The sequence below is a fragment of the Aspergillus ibericus genome (genome assembly GCF_003184845.1).
Source record: "Aspergillus ibericus CBS 121593 unplaced genomic scaffold BO80scaffold_49, whole genome shotgun sequence".
Classification (NCBI taxonomy): domain Eukaryota; kingdom Fungi; phylum Ascomycota; class Eurotiomycetes; order Eurotiales; family Aspergillaceae; genus Aspergillus; species Aspergillus ibericus.
The window spans coordinates 32,061-53,900 of NW_020292147.1; the positions used below are offsets into that span (position 1 = coordinate 32,061).

At 51.6% G+C, this 21,840-nt stretch overlaps 10 protein-coding genes across 10 annotated transcripts; 6 read left to right on the forward strand and 4 right to left on the reverse strand.

The window, feature by feature from the left end:
* Positions 1 to 446: 446 nt before the first annotated feature.
* Positions 447 to 1,427, forward strand: BO80DRAFT_200025 (uncharacterized protein). The gene is made up of 3 exons (XM_025714197.1): positions 447 to 721; positions 767 to 1,085; positions 1,149 to 1,427. Exons 1-3 carry the CDS (start codon positions 672 to 674, stop codon positions 1,230 to 1,232), a joined length of 453 nt encoding a protein of 150 aa, XP_025571340.1. The 5' UTR covers positions 447 to 671; the 3' UTR covers positions 1,233 to 1,427.
* Positions 1,428 to 2,239: 812 nt separating this feature from the next.
* BO80DRAFT_496549 (membrane magnesium transporter family protein) lies at positions 2,240 to 3,247 on the reverse strand (the record flags this gene model as incomplete). Its single annotated transcript, XM_025724029.1, has 3 exons — positions 2,240 to 2,653; positions 2,775 to 2,985; positions 3,192 to 3,247. The coding sequence occupies 3 exons, from the start codon at positions 3,245 to 3,247 to the stop codon at positions 2,558 to 2,560; spliced, it is 363 nt and encodes a 120-aa protein (XP_025571341.1). The 3' UTR covers positions 2,240 to 2,557.
* A 386-nt stretch (positions 3,248 to 3,633) lies between these two features.
* BO80DRAFT_428528 (translation elongation factor 1 subunit beta) lies at positions 3,634 to 4,824 on the reverse strand. The gene is made up of 5 exons (XM_025720272.1): positions 4,748 to 4,824; positions 4,629 to 4,668; positions 4,030 to 4,397; positions 3,770 to 3,978; positions 3,634 to 3,714 (listed from the first exon to the last, which is right to left on the reverse strand). Exons 1-5 carry the CDS (start codon positions 4,785 to 4,787, stop codon positions 3,694 to 3,696), a joined length of 678 nt encoding a protein of 225 aa, XP_025571342.1. The 5' UTR covers positions 4,788 to 4,824; the 3' UTR covers positions 3,634 to 3,693.
* Positions 4,825 to 5,160: 336 nt separating this feature from the next.
* hsp78 (chaperone ATPase HSP78) lies at positions 5,161 to 7,785 on the forward strand. Its single transcript, XM_025720273.1, has one exon. It carries the CDS (start codon positions 5,175 to 5,177, stop codon positions 7,566 to 7,568), a length of 2,394 nt encoding a protein of 797 aa, XP_025571343.1. The 5' UTR covers positions 5,161 to 5,174; the 3' UTR covers positions 7,569 to 7,785.
* BO80DRAFT_482699 (MutS family protein MSH5) lies at positions 7,737 to 11,571 on the forward strand (the record flags this gene model as incomplete). Its single annotated transcript, XM_025723414.1, has 17 exons — positions 7,737 to 8,254; positions 8,305 to 8,397; positions 8,459 to 8,831; positions 8,885 to 9,284; positions 9,339 to 9,416; positions 9,464 to 9,499; positions 9,571 to 9,925; positions 9,982 to 10,078; positions 10,128 to 10,217; positions 10,267 to 10,456; positions 10,510 to 10,544; positions 10,598 to 10,679; positions 10,733 to 10,844; positions 10,903 to 11,050; positions 11,160 to 11,198; positions 11,249 to 11,387; positions 11,461 to 11,571. Exons 1-17 carry the CDS (start codon positions 7,906 to 7,908, stop codon positions 11,569 to 11,571), a joined length of 2,727 nt encoding a protein of 908 aa, XP_025571344.1. The 5' UTR covers positions 7,737 to 7,905.
* Positions 11,572 to 11,719: 148 nt separating this feature from the next.
* BO80DRAFT_428530 (something about silencing 10 family protein) lies at positions 11,720 to 13,929 on the reverse strand. Its single transcript, XM_025720274.1, has 2 exons — positions 13,692 to 13,929; positions 11,720 to 13,624 (listed from the first exon to the last, which is right to left on the reverse strand). The coding sequence occupies exons 1-2, from the start codon at positions 13,873 to 13,875 to the stop codon at positions 11,859 to 11,861; spliced, it is 1,950 nt and encodes a 649-aa protein (XP_025571345.1). The 5' UTR covers positions 13,876 to 13,929; the 3' UTR covers positions 11,720 to 11,858.
* Positions 13,930 to 14,096: 167 nt separating this feature from the next.
* Positions 14,097 to 15,580, forward strand: ksrA (3-dehydrosphinganine reductase). Its single transcript, XM_025717147.1, has 3 exons — positions 14,097 to 14,357; positions 14,411 to 14,542; positions 14,602 to 15,580. The coding sequence occupies exons 1-3, from the start codon at positions 14,214 to 14,216 to the stop codon at positions 15,430 to 15,432; spliced, it is 1,107 nt and encodes a 368-aa protein (XP_025571346.1). The 5' UTR covers positions 14,097 to 14,213; the 3' UTR covers positions 15,433 to 15,580.
* A 317-nt stretch (positions 15,581 to 15,897) lies between these two features.
* Positions 15,898 to 17,448, forward strand: BO80DRAFT_415469 (sterol desaturase family protein). Its single transcript, XM_025718143.1, has 2 exons — positions 15,898 to 16,522; positions 16,583 to 17,448. The coding sequence occupies exons 1-2, from the start codon at positions 16,040 to 16,042 to the stop codon at positions 17,171 to 17,173; spliced, it is 1,074 nt and encodes a 357-aa protein (XP_025571347.1). The 5' UTR covers positions 15,898 to 16,039; the 3' UTR covers positions 17,174 to 17,448.
* Positions 17,449 to 18,171: 723 nt separating this feature from the next.
* BO80DRAFT_458471 (60S ribosomal protein eL6) lies at positions 18,172 to 19,161 on the reverse strand (the record flags this gene model as incomplete). The annotated part of the gene is made up of 3 exons (XM_025722280.1): positions 18,172 to 18,324; positions 18,413 to 18,748; positions 19,048 to 19,161. The coding sequence occupies 3 exons, from the start codon at positions 19,159 to 19,161 to the stop codon at positions 18,172 to 18,174; spliced, it is 603 nt and encodes a 200-aa protein (XP_025571348.1).
* Positions 19,162 to 19,626: 465 nt separating this feature from the next.
* On the forward strand, positions 19,627 to 21,006 carry BO80DRAFT_458472 (uncharacterized protein; the record flags this gene model as incomplete). The annotated part of the gene is made up of 3 exons (XM_025722281.1): positions 19,627 to 19,677; positions 19,751 to 20,316; positions 20,457 to 21,006. 3 exons carry the CDS (start codon positions 19,627 to 19,629, stop codon positions 21,004 to 21,006), a joined length of 1,167 nt encoding a protein of 388 aa, XP_025571349.1.
* Between the last annotated feature and the right edge of the window lie 834 nt (positions 21,007 to 21,840).

Below are 21,840 nucleotides of genomic sequence, written 5' to 3' on the forward strand. Positions count from 1 at the left end.
ATTCGGTTCCTGCAGTCGTATGCTCGTAGTCATCCAAATGGTTTCTCGGCGTGCCAATCCTCAATAATAGCCGATCCGGAAAAAATATTAATCTGAACCATAAACCGATCATCGATGTGGATTGGACTGGCAGATGCCAAGAGGGTAGTTGCTGCTGGCCATATTGTGTAGTACCGACAGGATGAGACTGGAAGCGTACGTATGCAAAACTGGAGGTGCATGGACGTGTCGATCAACCAACCCTCGCACTTTTTAAGACAGTGCGCACCGGCCAGACCAGTCCACCCGTAAGGTACAGGGTATCAGGGGTCTCAAATCTCCGGCCCAGGGTCGGACACGGGCATTTCGCCTAATTGCCACTCGAGTAATGCAAGGGAAAGGACGAGGTCATGAACAATGAATGAATCGGTTTCCCCCTCAGACATAGATAGTTAAAAGGGATGATGATAATGCATGGCAGGGGACAAAGGGTGATGGATGAAGGCGGGCCAAGATTCCAGAGACGAGAGAAGCGGGTTCTCGCCGACCCTGCCAATCCAACCCCTCCCGCCCTTGTCTCAACTCGCTGCTTCCCGTCGCCCGTTGAAGGATGCTGAGAATCGGAGACCCTCCCAGGCCGCTGGTGGGGGGCGCCACCAAATTGAGCAATTAATCACGAAGCCAAAAGATCAATGGACAACGCCAGCCCTGAACTGCCATGTATCTGGTGTATACCAATGGGGTACGTACATAAACGGCAACATGGCACGGAGTATTCATCGTGAAGGCAGGCTGGGAAAGACCTGTCCCGCTGGCGGGCTGGTTGGTTACGTTGCTTTTCCTCATTATTGACGATTATTGCCCACCGATCCCATCGCCTAGACCCAGCCCGAAGCACAGATTGGAATTGCTTGCACTGCACTGGATCTCGATCCCCACTTAGGGCACCCATCATCCATTCACTTCCATCGCCATTTGATAGTGTCGCTTTATATTTACCGCATTGCTTTTTCGCCCAACCCCGACACCTCTCGGGGACCCGTCCTTACCCTGTCATCGTGATATGTCTTAGACCCAGGGGGCCTGACTTGTTGTCTTGCTTCGACGTGCGCTTGTTTCTCTTCCAGTCACGTCTCACGGCCGGATCCCCCACATAACCGCCCAGATAGACCCCTATTGGACATGTTCCTCCTTCCCGTCCTTGGGGATACGAGCCAAAGCGGCTCACACTTGCGACATGGCACCTTAAATAGAAATGAGGACCATTTTTGAGTCACCGGTGCGCCAGGCAGGAGGGTCCGAGGGGTTGCAACTTGCAACAGGTTGGGGTTGAGTCTCGTCTACTGTTGAAGTCTTGATAGACTATGCTTCAATGGCAGACAGTGAAACTGACCAAAGAATATCCAGGGACCATCCGCGCTAATCCAGTCATAGTACGTGGCATGCCACCGTCACAAGCACCACACTGCATTCATTCAATCGTCAGACGGTACAAGAACAGAAACCCACGACGCAAACACCCCGGCTACTCTACAAATACACATTCATCTCTGCCGCGCAGTTACGCGCCACCCGAAGTACGATCACTCAATCTTGCCCGTTTGAGACCAATGTACCAGACTGGACTATAGCAATATCGATAGGCGACGTTTTGCTTAAGACCTGCCGCGTCATCACGCGCAGACTATGGAAACTATCAGGCATCCGGTTTCGGACATAGATTCCGAATTGCTGATGACGATGCTTCAACGATGATGGAGGGTATATAGGTATGTGCATTGTGCAGCTCATGAATATATCAAAGCTCTAGACTCGAGCTCCACTCATTGCGAATCCAGGGACGTGCCCTTGAGACACATTCCTGCCAGCATGGCGGACAATACCCGCGAAATCTGGAACGTGAAGAACTTGACGAATCTCCACCTGACGTGGCGGTCGTCATTACGATAAGGGATTGATATCACGTTGTAGGACTTCAGCTATGATCTGCTAGTGAATAGGCTGGAGTGCTGTTCTCGGTCAATCTGGAAACTGAATCTGCGGTAGGGCTCTGTCGAGGTAAATGTATATGGTGTCTCGAGGGCACTTCTTCGCGAAGGATACTAATCTACAGAGAAACACAGACGCGTCATAGGTCGAGCCATGATTCGGATAGTAGACCAACCATCTTCCTTGGCTCTACTTTATATGCCTCTTCCCTGTGCACCGTAGTCACTAGATATAACAAGCAATAGCAGCACCGTTGGCCACGTGCCCGTGCCTCATCTAGTCCCGTACACTCATGTAGTGTTACGATACTATATCCAGCAAGTCTCGACCTTACCCAAATAACGCCCTACAACTCTCCACCACTCACAAACCCCAATTAGCCCAAGATATACGGGATACCTTACAAACCAACCCATACATACATTTCCCTCGTACGACCTCACCAACCCCCAGAGACCAAACACCAAGAGCAAGCACAACCCCAAGCATCTCTCAATCCGTTCCATTCCATTCAATCCATATCAACATATAACATATCATACACACCCCATCCTACCCTCCAGCCCATCCCCATCCCAAAACCCCACCATTACTTCTTACTCGCACTCACAGACACAGTCTCACTCTCCGTCCCCGGAACCGGAACCTCCCCACGAATCCAATCCGCGAATTCCTTCCTCTTAGCCTAAATATCATATTAGCAAAGTCCACATCAATCCCCCATTCCCCTCCTAAACCCTCCCAACCCAGCCTTCTCCCAACCCAACACAACACAAACCAAGAACAGGGGAATGGGTGAAGCATACCCTAACATCCCAAAACGCAAACCGATCCTCCAACCTGCGATAGGGATTCCTCGCGCCGCCTTCTCGTTCAATCTGGCCCGCCCATTCACTCCAACTAATCGGTTTGAGTTTTTCAGCGCCGAGGACGAGACCTGCCGAGACGAGGACGAGGGATGCGAGGGCTTCGATTATGATGTCCTGGGGGAGGGCGCTGGTCGTTGGGTTGGTGTTGCTGGAGAGGAGGGTGTGTTCGTGGGCGGAGTAGCCTCTATTCTCTCTTGTTAGTTTTGGGGTTCGCATTGGGTTTGGGGGTTTGGGGGTCGGATTTGAGGTTTGGGGGGAGGTAGAGGGAATTGGGGCATTGGGGCATGGGTGGTTGGATGGATGGTGAGTGAGGGATTGGGATAGGTAGGTGGTAGGCTTGGAGGGAGAATGTACGCGTGAGCGAGGAGAACCAGGCCAAACAAGGCGATGAAGCGGGATAGGAATCCCATCTTGGATACCAGGTGTATGTAGGTATCTAAGTGTTGGGTTGGAGGGTTTCGACTGGTCGGGATAGCTGGAGCTGTATGTGGTATGTAATCCGCGCACGTGCTTCTACGGGAGACCAATGGGCCCTCTTGTGCACCAGCCCTCTGCACCGGCTCTGCTCCGGCTGGATCTTTTCAGACCCCGCCATAGGCCCAACGACCTAGTCGCAATTGGGCAGCACCCCAGGTTCATGCCACTTGGTGCGGTTGCTAGGAGGGGTCATCTACCAATCTACGAGGGCAACGGCTATATGTGCTCCAGTGTGTTATTAATGGGGTATTTATTGATTCGTTATGTCGCCGGGATCATCCCCGGTCGACGGGGTTATTCAAGTTCATGACAGTATATTTCCGTGGGATAACATCAAATAATCCATCATCACATGGCTCTTCATTAAACAACATTCCATTTACAGCTTCTGCATAGCGGCCTGTAGAGATTCTGTTAGCATCATTCCATCGAGCCGAGAAGCATCCGCGACTTACAACATCGGTGGACTGGACGTGGTCCTCGTCCTCCTCGATCTGCTGCTGGAGCTCATCAAGAGAGATCTTCTCGTCCTCAACGACAAGGTTGATCTGGAGCTTCTTGATACCGAAACCAACGGTGACGAACTTGCCGGCACCCCAGACGAGACCGTCCTTCTCAATGGCACGGACGTTGGCCTCCATCTGCTGGAGGTCGGTCTCATCATCTGCAAAAAGTTAGTATCAGGAAAATAAAGTAAAGAGGAATTGACACATACCCCAAGGCTTAACCTCAAGAGTCACGATGGACTTGGCAACGGGCTTGGGCTTGGCCTCCTTCTTCTTCTTGTACTCAGCAAGACGAGCCTCACGCTCCTTGACGGCCTCGGGGTCCTCCTCCTCCTCGTCGGAGCCGAAGAGGTCCATGTCATCGTCGTCCTCAGCAGCCTTGGGGTTGGTAGGCAGCTCAGTGGACTCGGGGCCGTAGGAGGTGTAGGGCTTGGAGGCATCGCCAGGGAGAGTGGCGTGCTCAGCCTCGTGGGAGGCAATGTGCTTGTACCAGCGAGCAACGTGGGGGTACTTCTCGGCGTCAGGGGCGCCGGAGAAGGCCTTGAAGGTTACGACATCGGCCTGGGAAGGAGCGTCGCTTTTTTCAGTTAGCTTGATGCCCATTTCTTCAAATGATAGATCAAGAAATAAAGCAAAAAAAAAAAACAAAAGGATTTCCAAGTGATCAGAAGCGCGATTGCTCGCATTGTGTTTAATCTTGCAGCGGGGTCTTAAGCCGCCTCATAAACACGGACCAATTTCTTTTCATCATGCAAACAAGGAAAATCTTTCAAGGCACCAATGCTAGAGAGAAAGGGATGTGCCTTACCCAACAATGTAGCTCCTGGTAGCCAAGTAGTTGTTGGCAACTGAGGGGTACCATTAGTTACTGCTGAGAGCAGACAGGAAAGGAAAAGGGAAAGCAAAATAGGGAAATGGTAGACATACCGGTGAGGCCGGCGTCGGAAGCGAGATCAGTGAAACCCATTGTGAATGTGTGTGTGGGAGAGATGTGTGGTGAGTGGAAAGGAAGAAGAAGAAAGGAGGAAGAAATAGGAGGGGAAAGGTGTTCTGAAGTATTTTTTCAGGCGGAGGGTCCGAGTAGTGAAATTTTTCGGCGGCACCAACAGAGCCCCTCATTTCGGCCAGCACGTGACCCCACGGTGACGGAGTGACGGAGCTATCTGGCCTTTGGGGGAGCTTCCGCCACTCACCGGCCAGCTCGCGGTGGAGCCTTCGAGAAGCCTCGCGACGCTTGCAGGCAAGCCGATAGTCGCCTGGCCCGGCTATATAGGCTCGAGCTATACTCGAGCTATACGGGAGCTGCAGAGACCACCGACAGGACTGTACGTACCCTTATCCTCGCATTTTGACCATGTCGTCAAGGTTGCACCTTGCTCGGGGTCGGCTTCTCCGACCGTCCAGTCTTCCGTCATCGACTCGGAGCTTTCAACCTTCACAAGCATTACGCCTACTATCGCGCGCGCGGCTAGGCAATGTCGTCCAGACTCTGTCAGTACCACCCATACGCACGTATGCCAATGGACGCCCTCATCCTCCCGGCGGTACCCATCGCATGAACCTAGGTGGCGAGCCTGAAAAATCAGCTTTGGAACAGTTTGGTGTCGATCTCACAGCCAAGGCTAAGGATGGCAAATTGGACCCCGTCATCGGACGGGATGCCGAAATCCATCGCACCATCCAGGTCCTCTCGAGGCGAACGAAGAATAACCCCGTTCTGATAGGAGCGGCGGGTACTGGAAAGACGGCAGTTTTGGAGGGTCTGGCGCAAAGAATTGTTCAAGGAGACGTCCCGGAAAGCATCAAGGAAAAGCGTGTCATTTCCTTGGATCTAGGGTCTCTCATCGCTGGTGCTAAGTTCAGAGGAGATTTCGAAGAACGGCTGAAGTCGGTCCTTAAAGAAGTCGAGGATGCGCAAGGGGGTGTGATCCTCTTCATCGATGAACTGCATACCTTGCTTGGCTTAGGAAAGGCAGAGGGCAGTATTGACGCCAGCAACCTTCTGAAGCCGGCATTGTCTCGCGGCGAGCTTCAATGCTGCGGTGCTACGACTTTGAACGAGTACAGATTGATTGAAAAGGACGTCGCTCTGGCAAGACGGTTCCAGCCTATCCAAGTCGGCGAACCTTCAGTTGCGGCTACTATCTCCATCTTGCGTGGTATCAAGAACAAGTATGAGGTCCACCATGGTGTCCGAATTACGGATGGTGCTTTGGTGGCAGCGGCAACCTACAGTAACCGCTACATTACGGACCGTTTCCTTCCCGATAAGGCGATTGATCTCGTCGATGAGGCAGCGTCTGCTCTCCGCCTACAGCAAGAATCGAAGCCCGATGTGATCAGAGAACTGGACCGCGACATTACCACCATCCAGATTGAGCTCGAGTCCCTTCGCAAAGAAACCGACGTCAGTAGCCGTGAGCGACGCGAAAAGCTCCAGGGAGACTTGAAAGTCAAGCAAGAAGACGCGGCGAAATTGACCGAGGTATGGGAGAAGGAGAAGGCTGAAATCGAAGGCCTCAAGCGCGCAAAGGAGGAGCTGGAGCGAGCTCGGTTCGAACTAGAACAGGCACAAAGAGAAGGAAACTTTGCCAAGGCTGGTGAGCTGAGATATGCCACCATCCCAAGTCTTGAAGCCAAGCTGCCCAAGGAGGGTGAGGAGCCAACAGCAGGTACTCAGACCAGTCTCATTCATGACTCGGTTACGGCTGATGACATTGGCAACGTGGTTTCTCGGACCACCGGCATCCCTGTCAACAAGCTAATGGCCGGTGAAGTGGAGAAACTCATCAAGATGGAAGACACATTACGCCGATCTGTTCGTGGGCAGGATGAGGCTCTCTCCGCAGTCGCCAACGCCGTTCGGATGCAAAGGGCGGGTCTCAGTGGAGAGAACAGGCCACTTGCTTCGTTCATGTTCCTTGGTCCTACTGGTGTTGGAAAGACAGAACTTTGCAAGAAGATGGCCGAGTTCCTGTTCTCCACTGAAACGGCCGTTGTTCGATTTGACATGAGCGAATTTCAAGAGAAGCACACGATCAGTCGCCTGATCGGCTCCCCAGCTGGCTACGTTGGATACGACGACGCCGGTCAACTTACAGAGGCTGTAAGGAGGAAGCCGTACGCAGTGCTGTTATTCGATGAGTTCGAGAAAGCGCATCGCGACATCTCTGCTTTGCTGTTGCAGGTCCTTGATGAGGGTTTCCTTACCGATTCTCAAGGCCACAAAGTTGACTTTAGAAACACTCTCATTGTCCTTACATCGAACCTTGGAGCCGACATCCTTGTGGGTGCCGATCCTCTGCATCCTGTCAAGGATACCGGAGATGAGCTTTCGCCTGAAACGAAGAAGTCAGTCATGGACGTTGTGCAATCGGCCTATCCGCCAGAGTTCCTCAACCGTATCGATGAGTTCATTCTCTTCAAGCGGCTGTCCCGCGACGCTCTGAGGGATATCGTCGACATCAGAGTAAAGGAGCTTCAAGCACGACTCGACGATCGACGGATGACTCTCCGGGTGGATGACGAGATCAAGGATTGGCTCAGTGAAAAGGGCTATGACCCTAAATATGGTGCTCGGCCCCTCAACCGCTTGATTGCCAAAGAAATTGGCAACAAGCTGGCTGATAAGATCATTCGCGGCGAGATTACATCCGGACAAACTGCTCGTGTCACATTCAATACCGACAAGAGTGGACTTGCAGTCATGGCAGAAGTTGCCGAAGAAACTGAAACGGAAAAGTCGTGAAGTGTTCATTTGCATTGCATATTCCTGTTATTGAGTACTTGGCGCTATTGCTGGGAGTTTCGGTGTGTTAGATGATGACCTTGGATGACCTTATCTCTGCTCTTCTCATTGTACTATAGCATGAACTACATTGTATACCATATGTTATGAATAAATTGTATATATCTCTACGGCATGAAATACAGTAATCATGTTTTGAATTTCAGTTTTTCCTGTTCTGCGATTGTCACTTGATCCGGCAAAGTAAGGCCGCTCCGGGGCACTCCATCCCAATCGGCCCATAGGGACCTTCTCCTAACGAGAATTTATCCATCAAAGACTAAACCTCCTATTTGTCATGGAATCGCAAAATAAGCGGAGGCGGGTGGCACATCACTCATATATCGAGTCTCCCAATACCAGGTTCAATAGAGACGACAATGCACGACCAAGACCCTCTAGCAACCTGCGTCCAAGTTCGCAAGATATACAGAGACCAAGGCCAGGTGCTGTCAATAGAGATGGGGCCTATCGGGTTGATAGCGGGCTATTTGAGCAATCCATCGATGACGACCTTGAACAAGTTATAGTGGCAGTGGATATGAAAGACTCGGGAACTGTCGGCTGTTCCTACTATTCTGCACAGGAAGAGAGACTCTACCTACTGGGGGATCTACGATATTCCAGTGCAGAGATCATTGACAGCTGTTTGTCTGATTTTCCTTGCTCTCATATGCTGAAACTAACAGACTTGAAGTGGTCCTGCAGACTAAGCCTACGGTGCTCTTGATCTCACCTCGGATTGATCCCAATAACCTCCAAGAAAGACCATGGGCTGGACAAGACAGCGGTATGTAGGGAACAACATAATGGGTATACTAGAAACCGAGGCTCATTTGGCGATTTCACAGACACACACTATCTTCCTTACCAGCTGGATATACGCCCATCGCAGGAATTCAACTACTCAAATGCGAAAAACAAACTAGTGGCCTTGGAGATCTCCTCAAGACATGAGCAACGTATCAAATTCTTAGTACCACATAACGGATTGGTTGATGGTGAACAATTAGATGCTGAAAATCTGGATCTCACATCGCAAGAAGGCAAGCTTCTGCACATATCAAGCTCGATCGAGATGGAGAACACAGTGACGATAGGATGTGCCGGTGTTGTCCTCGCTTGCCTACAAAGGCGTCGAGCTTCAATGTCAACGTCTAACGGCAGTGTCTCAGGAGCATTCCGAGTAGCATCTGTGGAAATGTTCAGTCTGTGTGGGACTATGTAAGTATATCTTTTTAATCTGATTCAGAGGACACGAGATTGACAAAGAACAGGTTCGTCAATGGTAGGACTTTACTGTCACTTCAAATCATGGAATCCGAATCTCATCCTAGTATGGTAAATCAGGGGCCAGGGAGAAAGTCTTCTTCATCAAAAGAAGGCCTTTCGATTTATGGCCTCTTCCAGCGCTTTTCATATACCCCCCAAGGAAGAAACCGACTAAAGCAGATGTTTCTTCGTCCCAGTGTGGAACTTGAGGTTATCCACGAGCGACATTCTTTCGTCAGCATATATCTTAGGGCTGACAATTATAACCCATTGGAAAAGATGGTCAAGGGCTTGAAGCATATCAAGAACCTCCACCATGTAATGATCAACCTTCGAAAGGGAATCAGCACCGGAAGCGGAAAGATCATGGGCTTCAAGACAACAGTATGGGCTACTTTGCTGGCCGTATGTCATCTGAAGTGGAGATTGGGGAGAATGCTTCGCTGACTTTACTATCAGTTTGCCTTCTATGGAATTGACATTCACGACGCCCTGAGGGAGACCTCGGGTGGAAGCCTTCTGGCTCTACATAGCAAGGTACTCTTGGGAAAAGATGATCTTTCTGCAAGCTAAGCATGATGCAGGCACTCCGTGCCTTTGAAGCAGCTCAGTTATACAAAGTCGGAAGAATGATACAAGAAATTGTATGTATTATCCTACTTCTTGTGCAAACCCCTCCTAAATACAACAGGTCGACATCGATAGCTCTGAGGAGCAGGGCAGAGCTGTTGTTAAGCCAGGGATAGACCGAGAGCTGGATCGGATGAAAGATAACTATGACGGTTTGAATAGCCTTCTGAAACAGGTTGCGATAGAAATTGCAACAACTATCCCGGAAAGCTACGATATTGACGTAAACGTTATTTACTTCCCTCAACTTGGTTTCAACATAGCTATTCCACTCAATGAGGGGGGTGACCCTGCTTACAGGGGTGCTGAAGATGACTGGGAACTTATGTTCCTTACGGAGAACAGAGCATACTTTAAGGACTTCAGAATGAGGGAGATGGACGGCAAATTGGGTGATATCTATGGGCTGATATGTGGTCTGTTCTGGTTCCCAATGATGAGGTGCTTCTGCTAACTCTTCTGGTCTTGTCAGAGAAGGAGATCGAAATTGTTTACGATCTCGCACAAAGAGTGCTTCAATACGAGAAAGTTCTCCTCGAAGCATCTGATGTATGTGGGCATATAGACAGGTAATATCAGTATCCAAGTAGTTAAAGAAGCTGATTAACAAGTCAAAAGTCTTCTTGCAATGGTCCAAGCTGCAAGTCTATACAAGCTGGTACGTCCCAAGATGGTGGAGGAAGATATTATTAGAATCAGGGGTGGAAGGTAAGGCAATTTATACCTAGGCTTCCTCAGTTGGCTGACACGGAAGGAGACACATTCTACAAGAACTTACGGTCTCATCTTATGTGCCCAATGATACCTTTCTTATTAGCAAAGGAGTGCGAAAGGAGGCAACGGAAATTCGTCGTTGTGCAACAGGAGGAAGCGAAAGGGGCTGTTTTCCGAGCATGTTGCTGCTAACCGGGCCAAATTATTCTGGAAAGAGTGTTTATATGAAGCAGGTGAGCTTTGTCCTCCGCTGCAAATAGAAACCGGCTAATGCGGTGCTATACAGGTCGCTCTTATTGCCTACCTGGCACAGGTGGGAAGGTATACGATCCTTGACTCCCAGGATGTACTGGTTACGAGACTTAAGGTTGCAGCTTCGTCCCAGCTGAGAGTGCAGAACTTGGGATCATCGACAAGATCCTGGTCAAAACGAATACTCAAGACAGCGTCTCCCAGGTAGGCAACCAATCCGATTATTGCAATATGCCAATTAATCAATTATAACTCAGATCCAGAGCACCTTCATGAACGATTTGCAGCAAATATCCTTCGATCTAAAGCAGATGACCGGCCATAGCTTGCTGCTGATAGATGAATTCGGCAAGGGCACCAACGAGAACGGTCCGTATATCCACAGCCCTCAACTATTCCTAATGTCTGACGTCCATCTACAACACAGATGGCATCGGACTAGCATGCGGTGTTCTAGAACACCTCCTCAACCTCGAGGATCCACCCAAAGTCATCGCCGCAACTCATTTCCATGAAATTCTCGAGAACGGATTTCTCAAACCTAGGCCACAATTACAACTCGGCCACAAGTTCGCGTACGCGAGGAGCCCACCGAAGCCGAAGATCAAATTGCCTATCTCTATAAGTATAGCCCCAATCCAAACCACACTTGCAAGGGTAAAGCACTAAGATGCATGACTATAGCTTCCGTCTAGGACGAAGCGATCAAAGCTTCGGAACAATGTACGTTCCCGGAAACCTGGATCATCATCTCAAGTATTGACACGGAACAGATGTGCTGCGATGAACGGTATCAGTCAAACCATTGTTGATCGGGCAGACGAGATCGCTTCTCTTTCTGCGCGGGGTGAAAATTTAATTGCTGCTTGCGCTATGCTCTCGGCTGAAGAGACGCAGGCTCTGGAAGATGCGGTACGAGCATCCCCATCAATCTGTATATAATCTTGTGTCAGAGAGGGGAAAGCTAATGGGTATTCACTTTAAGGACAAGTTAGCGAGAAAGTTTTTGTGGTTAGATCTCTCTAGGGCGGATAAGACGAACGGCACAAGGGATGCGTTGGAGAAGCTGTTTGATGGTGTCGGTGCGGGTTCCTAGGAGTTCGGCTAGTATATATTCTTATGCGGGAGTCTTTTCCGACATGTTATTCGCGGGGACCACCATGCCTTCATGATTTCGTTGAGCTCGACTGTTTACGCAAATATTAGTGGAGGAGATCGGCTACCTAGCCCATTTAAAAGCAAATTGCAGCCAGACAAAAGTTTGTATCATTGGGAAAATTATCTATGTACACACAAAGTCCCATTTTCGCACACATTGAACGCCAGTAAGGTATGTCTCCAATTGTGCAGTAGCGGTGATCAGAAAGAAGAGTAGAACTAAAGCTAGAGCTTAACACTCTTGACCAAGTTCTTCTTGATACCCGTAAGTTCACCACCATATCCACCGCGGCCTTCACCACCCTTGTATACCTGGCGGATACTGCCCAGCTTCTTCTTCTTCTCCTCGAACTTCTTTCTCTTCTTGACACGGGGGTTGCGGGAGTCTTTGCTGCGCTTGGGTGTGAGACCCTTGTTCTTCTCGATTTGGTAGGTGATTGCACGCTTGCCATCAGGTCCGATCTCTTCCTGGATTGCAACGTGGCCACCTTCACGAGCTGCGGCGGCATAGGCGTCCGCGCGCGCCTTCTTGTCGTCCTTCCGCTGCTTGCCGCGGGCCGCAACCATGTCGTAGTAATCATCATCGTCAGACTGTTCGCCTCGGAGTTGATTGGCGACCTGACGATCCTCCTCGTCACTGTCACCACCCAGCTGCTCCGACTCCTTCAGCTTCTGTTTACCACGCTTCTCGGCCTCTGCGTTCAACCGAGCTTGGCGATCCCTCAAGCGCTCACGGTAAGGAAGATCTGCATCACCACCCGCGTCCCGACCAGCTGCACTACGCTTGTTGGCCTTCTGTGCAAGCTGGGAAGTGTAGAACCGGAGAGAACGCTTCTGCTTGGCCTTCTCCTCTGCCTCCTTCGCAGTGAGGGTGTCTTCATCACCAAAGTCAGAGTCATCCTCCTTGGACGACTTCGTCTTCTGGCTGACTCGCTTCTTGCCCGATCCAGCGACAAGCTTCAAGAGGTCTGCAAGGTTGGCTTCGGTCTGTCGGAGTCTCTCTGCTCTTCGTGCCTCTGCCTCTGCTTGCGCGGCCTCAGCTGCGCGCTGTGCCTTGGAAACCTTCTCCTTCTTCTTCTTGGAGGCTTGCGTCTCCTTGCCCTTGGCCTTTTGCTTAGGCGCAGGTGCATCTGATAGGATATCGTCGATGTCCTCGGATTCGTTCGAATCTTCGGGTGTCGCTGGTTCGGGTTCGCTGAGGTCTTTGACAGTTTCCCAAAGTTTCCTGAACTTGACGAGGGATCCCATCACTGGATGCGCCCGAAGCTGGGCGGGCGCTAGCGGGGCAGAATTTCCGGAGGCGTCATTAGAGGAGGTCAGGAGCATGAAGTACATGCCGATGGCACCAAGGTAAGCGGACAGAGCGCGGAACTTAACGACGGAAAGAGGTGCTGCTTCTGGGGCATCTTCGGAGTCATCGTCGACGTTGAAGCTTTCAGCGGCCTTTGCGAGGGCCTGATGAGTGGACTGGAGATCGACAAAGTCTTTCGATAGCGGCTCGAACTCGGGATATCTGGACTTCAGTATCTTCAACTTCTCTTCGGCGCTCATATCCTCCGTGATTTCCATCTGGGGTAGAACTTCTGTCACCACGCCGCCGTCTTTTTCATCTTCTTGTCCCTTGCCGGATTCGACCCATTCAGTTTCATCAAAGCCGAAATCTTCTTCATTCATTGCCTGCAGGTGCTTCTGTTGTAGTCGCTTAGCTTCCTCCTCTTCCTCAAGAGCATCTGCTTCCGTTTCAATCTGATCCGCATTGTAAAGATCCTTTTTCGAGGATCCCCAAGCGGCGATACCTTCCTCCTCGTCTTCAGACGCTTCGGATCCTGCACTGCCGCCGCGCTTTGACTTGGACTTCGACGGAACATGATCCATGTCATCCTCATCATAATCATCGCCTTCGTCGAAATCCTCCTCATCGTCAAGATCGTCGTCGTCGTCTGCGGAATCGTACCCCATGACCTCTTCGTCCGACAACTGGAGATGTTCCTCTACAGTACAATCCGGTTAGCCAGACATACCGACAGTATAATGTACATGCGCTGTAGGGTAACCAACCATCCTCAGCTAGCTTCCGACGTCTCTTGGCCTCAGGCGCCTCTTCGAGCAAGATCTGGTCGCGACCGGCTTGGAACTCATCTTCCGAATCGTCGAATCTCTCCTCGATGTCGAATTTAGACGGACCAAAATTGTCCGCCTTGGGTGCGGCAGGGCGACCGCCGGCCTTTCTTTTCTTACCCATGATATGCTGTGGGTGAGTGAAGGAGGGAGAGAATGCTGGACCGGACCAAATCCTCCGCACCGAATCGATAACTTTTGCGATAAAAATTTGGGAGGGGACGCTCACCGCCCGGCAGGTGCTAGTCCGCAATGGGTGTTTGCACCGTTTGACTGTTGGCTCCGCGGCCGGGAAAGTCAGCCGAGGGATGCGCCTTCCCTTTTATCTTGTATCTTCTATCAGCACCCTCATCGTCCCCGAGAAGGAAGCCGCAATTCTCGCGCCATTGCCCCGACTGGAAGCCTCGCCCCGTCTCATAAACCCCTCTACCCCCTTTCCTGACTTCTCTTCTCTCTTCTCCCATGCATCCACTGTTACCCATCATTTCTTACAACGCCTCTCCGACGACGTTGGGGATTTATACCATTCTCTGCGGACTATTCCTATACACTGCTAGCAAGATGTTCGGCTTTGGATCTCGGAATCAGTTCGTTGTTGCGGGCAGGGTATGTTCTCATTGTCTCCCTCTTGGTGATGTTGCTGATCCCTCATCTCCTAGACTGCCGTCATCACTGGAGGCTCTGAGGGGATGGGCAAGGCGGTCGCTTGCCAGCTTTCCGAGAAGGGGGCCAACATTGTGCTTGTTGCTCGCACTGTCTCCAAACTCCATGAGGCCCTTGAGGCCGCCAAGGTAAGCAGAATATCGGCTTATGAAAAGGATTCCGGCTGATCTTCTCGATGTCCGTGAAGGGTTCGGCGACTCATACCGACCGGCAGAGATTCCACTACATCAGTGCGGATCTGACCGACGCTGCGGAATGCGAACGTGTCATGGCGGAAGTCACCGAATGGAACGATGGACAAGCCCCCGATATTGTATGGTGCTGTGCTGGATACTGCAATCCCGGCTTTTTCGCCGAGACACCCGTGCAAACGTTGAGGGACCAAATGGATACCGTGTATTGGACAGCTGCCAACACAGCTCATGCGATCTTGAGACGGTGGCTAGTACCTATTAGCCCCAGCCAGCAAATGCCGCTACCACCAAGGCACCTCATCTTCACATGCTCCACCCTCGCATTCGTGCCCATTGCCGGTTATGCCCCCTACTCGCCTGCCAAAGCTGCGATTCGCTCATTGTCCGATACACTCAGCCAGGAGATTGAGGTCTACAATGGTTCTCGTGTATACAAGTGCCGGACAGAAGCTCCAGCTACGGACGTCAAGATACACACCGTCTTCCCAATGGGCATTCTTAGCCCTGGTTTCGACAACGAACAGAAGCTCAAGCCTGATCTGACCAAGAAATTGGAAGCTGCCGACAAGCCACAGACCCCGAGAGAGGTTGCAAGCATCGCGATCAAAGCCCTGGAAAGGGGCGAGTACATGATCACCACGATGTTTGTGGGCGACGTCATGAAGGGGTCTGCTCTCGGAGGCAGCCAAAGGAACTCGTTCATTCGCGATACCTTCACTGGCTGGCTTAGCAACTTGTTGTTCCTCCACGTGAGCCCCGATCTTCGACGCCAGGCATGGCACTGGGGGGAGAAGCACGGTGTTCCGTCTCGCCCGAGGGCGTAGTTAATGGGGGTCTTGCTATGCTTTGTGTCGGATTAGATACCCTGAGCGTGTCCTCTCTTTATCCTTATGGTCATTGTTATGTTCACCTTGAATATCATGTACAAAAAAAGCCGGATTGATCATTAATAAGAAGACCCATTGTTCCACTACCTACTACTTTTCTTGGCTTGATGGCCCTATGCCATCTTGTGTAAGCCCTGCGCGGGGAGTTGAAACATGCATCCCCGGAGAGGGGTAGGCCAATTGGGGTGCGCTCGCAGCAGATGACCCTTTGAAGCTTTTCTGGAACCTCGAGCAAGTCTGTTGTATGGTTCCTTTGTCCGCGAGGCCGAAAATAGCGGCGACTGCGCACGACGACAAAGCGAGGGCTCCGTGTTAGGGCAAGCGGGCGGGTCGGCGGAGGGGCGTGACGTCGGACGGCCGCCGCAGGCGCGTCGCCCTTCCATTATCCGTCTTCCTTTCACCTCGAGGACGATTTTAACCCTCCTTTGTGGCTCCGTCTTTTGCCTCGCCTATATAAAATGCGCTGGGGAGAGTATGCGACGGGACTCCAGACATCGTGACCCTTTTGCCGAGACGCATCTCTCCAGTCCATCCAACATACACCATGGCATCGTCGTTCTTGGCTTTCCCCGTCGTTCTCTCTTTTTTCGTCTATTCATCTCCCTCCTTCACGACTCTTAACTTGATCTTCTTCTATATGACATGGACGACCCTCATCCTCTCGCACTCACCATTCAAGGTTGAGGTGGTTGGCACCATAACCGTGAGACTGCTGTTCTACGTCCTCCCGTCGGCGCTTTTCTATCTGTTCGACATCCTCGTCCCTTCCGCCGCTGTGCTGCTGAAGGCGCACGGCGAACAGGGCCTGCCAACGAGAAGCAAGCGATTCCGAATCCGGGCCAAGGACTTCAAAGTCATCGGATGGTCGCTATTCAACATCTCCATGAGCATCATCGTGCAAGGCATCATTGAGAGCGTCCGAATAGGATACTTCAAAACGCGGAGTGCCCTCAAAGTGTCGTTTTCGATCCCCTTCTTACCGTGGAGCATTGGTCTCCACCTCCTCTATGTTTTGCTACTCAGAGAGGTACGACCTGTCTAGGTCCCCGCGTCAGCGCCCAAGTGCTAACCAGCCGCAACCATCCAGACCCTCGCCTACTGCATCCACCGCTTCGTCCTCCATAATACAAAATATCGCATCACGCGCTATCTCACACGCCTCCATGAAACCTGGTATCATGAGCTCCATGCGCCCTATCCCACCACGGCCCATTACGACCACCCTCTCCCATACCTTCTACGAAATACCATCCCCACATTGATCCCGGCGGTGCTATGCCGCCTCCACATGATCACATACGCCATATACTTGACGATTGTCTCGCTGGAAGAGACCCTCGCTTACTCCGGTTACTCGACTATGCCGATGGACTTCCTTCTCCTGGGCGGGATCGCCCGTAGAGTGGATCGGCATTTGATTAGTTGGCCGGAAGGTAATTACGGCCCTTGGGGTATTTTGGATTGGATCCTTCAGACTACGATCCCAGACGAGGGAGGTGAGGTGGTCGAGGTAGTTAGTAGTAAGGGTGATCGGGCGATTTGGGATGACGAGAGATCGGGAGGAAGTCGTAGATACTCGATGACGGAAGACGAGTTGCAGGCGAAGGTGCACAAGGCTTTGGATCAGCATGCGAAGAAAACGCAGAGGAAGCACAAGAAAAAGATGTCCAGTCATTAAGCTTGGATATGAGTTTCCATTGGATTGCTGTTGTTGGGATACGAAGACTGACCATCACCCGACTGGCTGTTGGTGCACTGCTTGCATATGCCCGAGTTGGATGTATCATGTTGGAAATGTGTATATGTTATCATGATATAAAATGAGGTTATGGTATATGCTTGCAATTCGGACTGGGTATACGGAGTATATTGCAGGGCGTTGCATTCATTCAGTGGGCTGAGGTGTCCGCATGAGGCTCATAGATCGATCGCCATCTTACATAGTACATCTTTAATGTCATCATTATGGTAAATTATTATGTGTCATGAATACTCCGTAATATATAGATTGTTTGTGGGGCAGGCGCGCGGGTGTTTCCAGGGCAGTCGCAGTCGCAGTCGCAGTCGCAAACACAATCGCAATCGAAATCCTATACAACAGTACATTGTACTCCGTACTCCGTAGCCGATCGATCGATAGATACCTAAGAACTGGACCAAGGACTGATATAAACCCATGACTTTAAAGAATTCCTCCAAAAGGATTATTTTGAGATTTCCGCCCGAACCTGGAAATCTGGAGAGAGAGAGAGAGAGAGAGAGAGAGAGAGAGAGAGAAAAGATATATCGTAGTGAACATGAATGAAAAAGCTCCCAGCCCTGAACTCGGGAAGGAGACAAGTAAACAAAGGCTGGAAAAGGTATTCTTCTTTTTTTCTTTTCATTTCGGCTCAGTTATCAACTGCTGCTGTAAGACGGCCAGGCTGGAGGGAACTGATCGTGAAATATAGAAAGATAACAACCGGTTTTTTCTTTTTGGTTCCGCATTAAAAAAAAAAACCGCAATCCTAAGCAAACATGAGGCCCGAATCGAGTTACATATACTTCATGAACTGTTCCTCCGGCGCTGCAAAACGGTCTCCCAAGGAACATTGGGTATGGCCGAGTTGCATCTAGCCGCCCCTCGCAGGATTCCTCCACAATAACTACCGAACCCGCGGCCGCCGCGTCACACATCTACCACTTCATCTCGTGGGGCTTGTCACCGTTCCGGAGGCTGAAGCTGGTGGCGAGGTAGCTGCCAAGGAAGTTCTCCTTCTTGACGGAGGCCAGGATGGTCTGGTCAATGGCCTTCTGGTCGCTGGCGCGAGCGCTAGCAACGACCTTCTTCTGTTGATGGGTAACGCTACATCAGTATCCGATCATTCCGTAGAGCCCGGCCCTCTCACGTCGAGAGTCCAACCACGGGTGCACATACCTGGGGCTTCTCTCCCTGCTTGAAGAAAGCCTCCTCGGTCTTCTTCTCGGTCTTCTTCTCCTTGGTGAAGTAGTCGGCAGCGGAGACCTTCTCGAGGGTCTGAGCGTCAACACCGGAGATGTCCACGCGGGTGCTGGTGGCGATCACGTAGCGGGCGTTGACACGGCGGAGGGGAACACCGTTGATCTTGAAGGGACCGGTGACGAGGAGAACACCCTGGTCGAGGTGCTTGAGGAGAACGACACGCTTACCACGGAAGCGGCCGGCGAGGAGGATCAGAACGGTACCGGGCTGAAGGCTCTCGCGGAGCTTGGCGGGACGCAGAGTCTTGCGGACCTGTATGCATAAAAACAAACATCATGTCAGAACGGCCTGTGTTCTATATCTTCTGGTGTCCTTCTTGTGCCATTGTAAGACGGATATCGGGCCAAATTGCACAATTCCGAGGTCGGCCGAAGATGCGATTTCCTTATCAAAAACTCATGCATGGTCTTTCGACACACTGGCCCTGATTCCCATCTCCGGATAATAGGAGTCACCGCTCGCTGACCAGCGCAATCCGTCGCATTTGTTCAACTTGAAACCGCATCTTCGTCCGCCTCGTTTTTGGCTCTGGTATAGGGTGTGGTACTGACTTTCTTGGGCTGCGACTCGTCATCAACGGGGTACCATTTCTGGGCCTTCTGGGCCGGGACGATCCTCTGGCCCTTTCCAAACTGCTTCGTCTGGCCAACAGTAGAGTCCGACATATTGGCTGCTGGGGACGAAGGTGGTCTGAAAAGAATGTAGGGGGAGGGTGGTGGTTGTCGACGGCGGGTGGTTGTTGGAGTTGATGTGTGACTTGCTACTTGCGCCCCAGGACGGGAAAGTGTGAGTTTGTGTGGACGCGAGCCCTAGCCGAAAGGCGCTAGTGCCGATTCGGTGCCTTCTGATAGCGATAGCCCGATAGCGCTCCCGCAGGCCTGAGGCATCACTTTCCCGGGTCCCCTCCGGTCGCCCGCAGACTCCCATCGCGCAGCCCAAGCTATCCATTCACATTATAGCGGGTACGTTCCAACTGACGTACATTGCTTGATCAGCTTCTGCCGTCCATCCACAACCCAACTCCTCGCCCGCATCGTTGGAGTGCAATCATCATCGACCCCCAGCCAGCAGGGATCTGTATATATTCACGAGAACCCTCTGCCCTACCTTACCCTTGACGAACCTTCATCATGTCCATAGCTCCGATCATCACTTTCAAAGCGGGTATCTGTGACCTGGAGGTGAGTGGAAACCAAAGCTCTCTTCAGCTGAATCCATTGTCCCGTGGCTCATCACTTTTCTTCCTGACGATAGGCATCCGGCGAACCCCCCGTTGTCAGGCCCAAGCAGACCCCCGGTTACATCTACCTCTATTCCGAAGATGAGCTGGTACACTTCTGCTGGCGCCCCAGGTCTGCTCCCCACTCGGAGCCCGAGCTCGACCTGGTCATGGTCCCATCCGATGGGTGCTTCGTTCCATACAAGCCCGCCGGTAACGCGACGCCTACCAATGGTCGGATTTACGTCTTGAAGTTCTCCTCGAGCTCCCAACGGTATCTCTTCTGGCTGCAGTCCAAGTCTCAACACGAGGACGGCAACCCGAGCTGGTTCAGCCAGAGAGATCTCAGACTCGGAGAGATTGTCAACGGGCTACTCCAGGGTGAAGAGCTGGATGTGGAAAATGAAATTGCCAACCTTCCTCGGGGCGGTCCTTCGGGCGGCGATGACGACGAGACCATGGAGGATGTCGAAGGCGTAGACCACGACCCGAACCACAACCACGGAGGGAACAGCGGAGGCGCAGGCCCGGACGCTACGGGCGGTGATATCCGGGAGGAAGGCCAAGGATCGAGGGAGGGTGGTGCCGATGGTGGAAGAGCGTAGGTACAGATCTCGCCAGTTTTTTGTCTCTAGTCCCGAACTCTCCTAGCCGAGTTGTTACTTAAATAAGCTCGGATACGTCGGTCATGATTAGGCTTCGCACTTCTATGAATACAGGCTGACTGCTATCGGCACACAGGGCGGCTGCTGACTCGGATCCTTCATCTGTCGTGCAGAGCTTCCTGCAGTCTTTGGGGGGCGCACGGCAATCCCAAGACCCCGAGAGACCTTTCACTACTCTACAAGATCTTCTTTTACCTCAGACTACACTTCCCTTCTTGGAATCTGCGGACGAGAAAACTGTGGACAATATGTTGAGCTTCTTGCCCCCGTCGTTGCTGCTTCTGGCGCAGGAAAACGATCCCGAGGAGGCGGCGGCGGCAGACCAGGACCCTGATATCGCTCAAGCAGCTCTGGGATCCCTCGATCTGACGCAAAAGAAAGAGATTCTTCGCAAAGTCCTACACTCGCCCCAATTCCGGCAGAGTCTCGCAAGCTTGACGGTAGCGATAAGAGATGGCGGATTACCGAGCATCAGCGAAGCCCTGAAAATTCCAGTTGCAAATGGAGGATTCATGCGTAGAGGAGGGGTTCCACTGGGAGGCGGTGATGCTGTCGAGGCATTCCTCCAAGGCGTTCGGGATCATGTCAAGGATTCAGCTCAAGGAAACCGTATGGACACCGATTGATTGGTGCAAATAGCAAGCATTGATTGATTGATTATTATTATTATTATCTCTTTCTTTTTTTTTTTTTTTTCCTTTTTCCGGATCCTGGTCAAATGTAACTATCCACCCGTGTTTTAGAATCCATTAGCGGCCTTGCATGGGATGTCTCATCCCTCCCTAGAGACAGGACTTGTCATGGGTTATTTTTGGATGCGGTGGGTGGGGTCAATGGCATTGGTAGGCAGCATGATAATAATAATCAACTAATCGGTCTGGTGTGGCGCACGGCGGCGGGCGCCCGTTAATTTCGAACCCCATAGAGCCGGAGGGAAAACCTCCGATAGAATGAATGAATGACTGGGAGAGACAGACAGGTCGTACTACATGGCAAGCAGGCCGTAAATCCATGGAATTGCCGGGTTAGGCGTATGACAAGTGATCCTGTCAGGGACCAAAATCGGTCGTACATGATGAGATCCCCTCTCCTCATTCCGGGGACAGGGAATAATTGGCTTTGCCCACCCATAAGGCTCGGACGATTCGAAGATCAAAAAAAAGACGAGCAATCACTGGGGCTTCTCGACCATACAGAAGCCGCCGCTGCCGAAGCCGCCCCAGTTTTTGGCCGCTTTGGCGCCATCCAGGCAAAGCTCCGCTACGCATACCGTGCAATAATAATCATCACCGCAGTTTGGAAGACGACACGTTTGGGTTCCTTTCCCCATCATGCCCGCTGCCTTTGACGGCCGCTTGGCTTGATTGGATCCTTGCCCACATTTCCACTCGGGGGTGCCACCGCTAACTTAACCAGAGTTCGTCAGCCCTTTCGTACTAGACCCGAGTCCTGGCTAGGAG